Here is a 5,962-nt window from a genome sequence, read left to right on the forward strand (position 1 = left end):
GAAGGAGAGCACTCTTCTTGAGTCTGGGATGGGTCACTTGGGCCAACCTTCAGCGTCGGGAAGATTGAAGAAGCAATTCAAGCACTGGCTGTCTTTTTCTTGAGTGGTTCTGGTCCTGCTGCATGCTGGGAAACATGAAGTCTGAGGTTCCACAGCTAACTAACTCCTAGAGTTACTGTGAGACTGTTACCAAAGGTATGTGAACTTGCTTGGACAACCCTGGGTGCCAGGCTGGGGACAGTACCAAAATCATGAAGAGAAGGGCAGGCAGGAGGAAGGGGAGCAAGTTCTGCTGTTTGCAGCTCCAACTAGCTGAAAGCAGCAAGCTGCCTCTGGTCTGAGACAAGTGAATGTTAATGATCACTGTATTTTCAAGACACTGGTAGGAAAGCCAGCAGGCAAAAGCTATCCTGGCTTGGACTTTCTGGGACCTGCATACAGAGAGGTATCTCAGACGTCTCCATTACTGCATCCTTGTAGAATAGCAAGACAGACGGAGAGCTATCAGTAGCCAGAAGGCTAGTTCAAGGCCCAGAGGAAGGTGGGTCTGGTCAAAGTATGGAGTGTATGCTCCTCGCCACATAGTCAGCCCAACCACTCACAGCCACCTAAGTCTGCACTGCTCCCAGGATCTAGTCAGTGGGCAATGAGAGCCGTAGAGGATTATAGGCAAGGGCTTTCAGGAGTAGCCTTGTTTGGTGAGCTGAGGAGGCTTCAGTAGCTGCTCTGGGAAGACAGCATGGAGGATGAAGGGAGGGTGCTGGCAAAACAAATTTCCCTGGACTGGAGCAGGGGGAGCTGGACTGAAAGGGTGAGCCTTGGAGTTTACACCACTGGGCAGTGGAGAAGGGTCTGCAGAAAAGCAGGGGTCTCCAGAACATGGAGGGCAGCAGACAAAGTATATGGTGTTTGGAAAGAGGGAGAGTTGGTTGGGGACAAAGAAGGGCATGTGTGTGAGGTACTCCCTACCCAAAGGCCTGGCATCTTGTCCTAAGCACCTTTCCATGTAGAGTGAAGCAGGCACTGGCCTGGCCCCTTTGACCTCTTACTCAGAGCCATCTTGGGAAGGAAGCTGAGGCCTACAAAGGAAGAGATTTACTAAAATCTCCACATCTGTGGCTGGCCTCAACAATGTCATCCTTTCCATATAGAGGCCCTGAGTTCTTGTGAGCAGAGAAAAATAACAAAACAAAACTCAAAACACAACAACTCCAGAGTCCGGAGTCCAGGGTTAGCTGGAGACAAAGAATGGCGAGGAGAAGAATGCTGAAAAGAGGGGGGCGCCCTAGTTGGGTTGTGGGTTGTGGGGCCTGGTGCTGCCACCTGAGCCTCTGGGACCCAGAGCATCTAACCCAGTGGACTTTTCAAGAAATGGCCGAGCCATTGTGCAGAAGAATGCCCGGAAATCCCGCGGCTCCCTCCTCCAGCGAGGATGGGGGCTCTTCCTCCTGGTCAGGAAACTCCAAGTTGTCTTCCGGAGGGTGGCCTGGGGGCTGGGGTGGCAAAGCACCACAACTATTTGTAGGATGGCAAGGCATTGCCTCTCTATGTCCCTTTGTGTCTGTTCTGTCCCAGGAGTCCAGTATGCCATGCCGAATCACAGCCCATGTGCCGGAGAAGACCGAGGACTTTCTCAGTGTGCTGCTGGACACCCTAGACCTCGCAGCATAGGGACAGGCAGCATCACAGAGAAGACAGCACAGGTTCTTGCACTGCCCCGTTTGTATCAGGTCAGAGGGTCCAGGGAAGGAAAGAAACCTATAGGCTGTGGTTGGGCAGGGTCGTGGATGAGGTTATAATCAAGGGCATGCCCAACAGAGGATTGCCTAGTATCTCTGGTTGGCGTGCCAAAGGACAAGGGATGTAGAGGTTTGTTTCACCAGGGCAGATGGGCTCTGAGAACCTCCACGCCAAGCCTCTGCATGGAGGAGCTGGAATGATCCAGGATGTGGCTGGCAGAGCTGGTCATGGGTAGGTTGGAGCTCATGCAGCTAAAGTGTTGAGACTTGGGGCACACACATCGCCTGTGAACCCACCAAGGTCAGCCGGGACTAGGACAGAAACTGGTAGGTTCTCAGACTGCCCTGCGGGGAGCCGTTGGGGTGAGAGGGACTAGTCCTGAGCTGCGGTTTCTCTAACTGGAGCTGTCAGGGGTCTGCGATTGGCTGTGGGCTGAAGATCTGTTTCTGGATTGGCTGCTCTAGCTCGGAAGGCAGTGGGTGGGTGGGTGGCGGACTGTGCCCTGGAGGCAGAGTCCGCCCCCGAGACTTCAGAGACTTCAAATAAGACATCCCCTACAAGCTACTTCGCAGAAACCAGTTGGTGGTGCTGAACCTCTCTTCTGGTCCACGGCAGGGGCAGGAGGCTCGGGAGCAGAGGCACCAGAACCAGCTCCAAGCACACAACCCAAGCAGCGCGGAGCGCGCCCGGAGGCCCCAAGGGCCGTCGGGTGAGCATTCGGTCTTTTAGCTATGGGGTCCGCAGCGTTGGAAATTCTAGGTCTGGTGCTGTGCCTGGTAGGCTGGGTGGGCTTGATCCTGGCGTGTGGGCTGCCCATGTGGCAGGTGACTGCCTTCCTGGACCACAACATCGTGACGGCTCAGACGACTTGGAAGGGGCTGTGGATGTCTTGCGTGGTGCAGAGCACCGGGCACATGCAGTGCAAGGTGTATGAATCCGTGCTGGCGCTGAGTGCCGAGGTGCAGGCAGCTCGGGCGCTCACCGTGGGCGCTGTTCTGCTGGCGCTGGTGGCACTCTTTGTTACCCTGACCGGCGCGCAGTGCACCACCTGCGTGGCCCCGGGCCCGGTCAAGGCACGCGTGGCCCTCACGGGCGGTGCGCTTTACGCGCTGTGCGGGCTGCTGGCGCTCGTGCCGCTCTGCTGGTTCGCCAACATCGTGGTCCGCGAGTTCTACGATCCGGCGGTGCCGGTGTCTCAGAAGTACGAACTGGGCGCGGCGCTGTACATCGGCTGGGCCGCTTCGGCCCTGCTCATGTGCGGCGGCGGCCTCGTGTGCTGCGGTGCCTGGATCTGCTCCGGCCGCCCGGAGTTCAGCTTCCCAGTCAAGTACTCGGGGCCGCGGCGGCCCACGGCCAACGGCGACTACGACAAGAAGAACTACGTCTAAGGGCGGGAGGCACGGCGGGGCCCTTCCCGCAGCCAAGCCCGCGCTCGGAAGGACCGATGCGGGAAGCGGCGGGTGGATGACCACCACCGCTAGGATGCGCAGCGCAGACTCCGAGGCAAGTTAGGCTGGGTTCGGATCAGGCTTGTCGGCGCCCACAGAGGGTCCTCTGTCACCACCCAGGCCCTGCTCAGAACAGACTATGGGCACTTGTGAGGATGTGCCATTGGCTATGGCAAGGGTGGAACTCTCGGATTTCATCGGTGAAGTAGGCACCAAACTGCAGCTGACAGTTCCTACTGAGACCCTGGGGAGTATTGAACGGTGCCCTAATGTTAGTGGCTCCTGCTGACCCGAAAGAACTGGAGAAATCTAGGGCCTGCAGCCTGGGGCTGCTAGTGGGGCGCGTTATAAAGGGCGTTTTCCTTGTTAGTGGAGAGGAGCCCGCCGAACCGACCGACGCTGGACCTGGTCTCACTCCAGCACTCCCCCAAGAGGGCCCTGTAGGTACCAGAGTCTTAGAGAGGCTGCCCTCCTCCTCGAAGCTTGGGGATGAGGGGTGGGGTGGGCAAGAATCTGCTTAGTAAATGGTTTGAACACTCTTAAATGTGTCTTGTTCTCTGTCCAGCCATTCCGTGTCCAGCACCCCATCCATCCAATCTAAGCCCTCCTCTAAGGCTCCCCATAGGGACTTCTCCAGTCCTCAACTGGGAGATGCAGTTATACTTGCAGGAAGCCAAAAATGTGGACAAAACAAAACAAACCCAGGGCAAGTGCTGGAGTCAGGCTGGGATACGGGAGAGGAAGCAGATCCCAGGATAGGATCGAGCTGGAACCTCCCGTCATCCGAATGGGAACTCGGGTGGCGAAGTGCTGAGGGTGGGTGGCTAGGTTGATGGCTTCTCCCAGCAAGACCCCCAAAGCATTTTCTTTCAGTGCTTGCTCAGCTCCAAGCAGCACCAGGTGGCCGCTGACAAGTGTGCTCAGCCAGAGCAGGCACCGCCCTCATGTGTGGGAGCCAGGGTGAGTGAAGCTGAGCGTGTCAGCAGCGGCTATGGGAGGGAAGGCACTGGTCCAGAGCACCTGCCTGACCCCAGCTTTGTCCTAGCTCTTCTGGGTAGTGTGCCTCTACACCGTCTAGGGTTTGTGTCCACCCTGCTGGTAATGTTCCTGTTCATTCCTGTTGACAACTACAGACAATCCTGGGTGTGACTATCATGGGGAAAGAGAGGGGCCAGGGCTTGGGAAAAGATTCCAGGATGACAAGGCAAGTAAAAGCCAATAGCCACCGAAAGAGGTTTTTGTTTTTCCCTATTCAGGCAGTTTTACCTTTTGCTGAAAGGCCAGAAACAGAAGTGAGCAGTGGGTGGGGGAGGGGGCTGCAATGAGGCACAGGAAGCCCAGCCAGCAGAAAGGCTTGGCACCTGCCTGCAATCTTGGCCTCCAGAGCTCTGTCCACAAACGGTTGGGCCACATCCAATACCAAGTCTTTCAAGCCTGGCTGGGTTCCTCACGGTGGGGAAGAGGGTTAAACCTAAGGATGTGAGCTTCAAGACTCAGGACAGATTCTGGAATTGGGGACAGAAAAGGCAAAGGTGGAACTTTTTACAGGGAAGCTGATTTCCCGATGGCCTAAGCCTCACTGCACCAAGTTGACCTTTGCCCAGCAGGTGCGCGTGCAGAAGGGATCCAGGGAAGCCCCGCTCTTGGGAACATGTGACCCTAAAGCTGGTCCTCTGCGCTAGCAGGCTAGCGTATGGTCCCTGATGCAGGCCCACTTGGTGATGATGTACCCTTCCCACAGAAGTCTTTACCCAGTGCAGAGCATGGGAAGGCAGCTGCTCCACCCATTTTCCAAATGGCCAGGTGAGTAGGTGAAGGCAGTTAGCTGGTGGCACTACCAGCAGCCGGGAGAGGAGCCAGTGTCCGCCCAATTCCCACCTATTGTGCCTGATTTCCCGAAGGACAGTCGAGCTATCTGGGGCCCTCTTCTAAGCTACTTTGTGGACTTCTCACCACTGACTTAAAACTATCTGTCAGTACTTGGCAAAACAGGGATATGGCTTAGGCTACCTAGGGAGCTCCTGCCTCAAAAAGTAAAATATTCTACCATAAAACAAAATTAAAAAAAAAAAAGAGAGAAATCTGCCTAACCAACCTCTCCTAGGACCGTGTGCCATGCTGCCTTCCTCAGGAGCTCTATCAGGTCTGCTTCTCTAGTACTTATGTCCCCAGGGCAGCAACCAGACCCATTTCACCTTCCAACTTCTCTACACTCACAATGACATTGACTCCACCATTCTAAGACACCCTTGCTTCACTGAAGGTGTTAAGAGCCAGAGGTTTCACTACAGCTCAAATACTCCGTGAGTGGGGTATGAGCAATGTTGACAGAGCCTGAAGATAGTGTTTCTGTTCAAATAGTTAGCCCTACTTGGTCTGAGGCCCTCCCCTTGATACTTTCTCATTTACAAAGCAGTGTGAGTCCTGTGCCTACAGGGAAGAGGTCCTGTGTGGTGAGTTGAAGGCCATGGTGGAGGGATGGCCCAGAGAGCGATGCTGCTGCACTTGAGTCAGGTTCTTCCCGGCACTGCTGGGCAGTGGCCACCGCAGGTGCTGGTTGTGAAGACACTCAAGGTACTGGAGGGCCAGTCTCTGCCCACTGTCATCGGGAGGCTGGGAGAACAGGTGGGGAGACCTTGTCCTAGGTGTTGAGCAGAGGTCTTGGTGTTTCCCATCTGGCAAGGAGGATGCCAGGACACAGGAACAAGGTCTTCCTGGATCCCAAGAAGGCTCAGAATACTTCCAAGTGGCAACATAAGATCATGGCACAAAGA

At 55.6% G+C, this 5,962-nt stretch overlaps 1 protein-coding gene across 3 annotated transcripts; it reads left to right on the forward strand.

The window, feature by feature from the left end:
- The first annotated feature begins 1,519 nt into the window (after positions 1–1,519).
- On the forward strand, positions 1,520–3,732 carry Cldn5 (claudin 5). 3 transcript variants are annotated; one of them, XM_060370048.1, is made up of 3 exons: positions 1,520–1,703; positions 1,889–1,971; positions 2,356–3,732. In XM_060370048.1, exon 3 carries the CDS (start codon positions 2,472–2,474, stop codon positions 3,126–3,128), a length of 657 nt encoding a protein of 218 aa, XP_060226031.1. In that variant the 5' UTR covers positions 1,520–1,703; positions 1,889–1,971; positions 2,356–2,471; the 3' UTR covers positions 3,129–3,732. The 3 variants fall into 3 exon arrangements, with proteins under 3 accessions (XP_060226031.1, XP_060226033.1, XP_060226032.1); XM_060370050.1 differs by lacking the exon at positions 1,889–1,971; XM_060370049.1 differs by lacking the exons at positions 1,520–1,703; positions 1,889–1,971 and adding an exon at positions 1,712–1,730.
- Positions 3,733–5,962: the final 2,230 nt, after the last annotated feature.

The sequence above is a fragment of the Meriones unguiculatus genome, chromosome 17, assembly GCF_030254825.1.
Source record: "Meriones unguiculatus strain TT.TT164.6M chromosome 17, Bangor_MerUng_6.1, whole genome shotgun sequence".
Classification (NCBI taxonomy): Eukaryota; Metazoa; Chordata; class Mammalia; order Rodentia; family Muridae; genus Meriones; species Meriones unguiculatus.

What these genes read in the sequence shown, in the direction of transcription:
- Cldn5 (XM_060370048.1), top strand. Translation starts at nt 2,472, where the DNA reads ATGGGGTCCGCAGCGTTGGAAATTCTAGGTCTGGTGCTGTGCCTGGTA.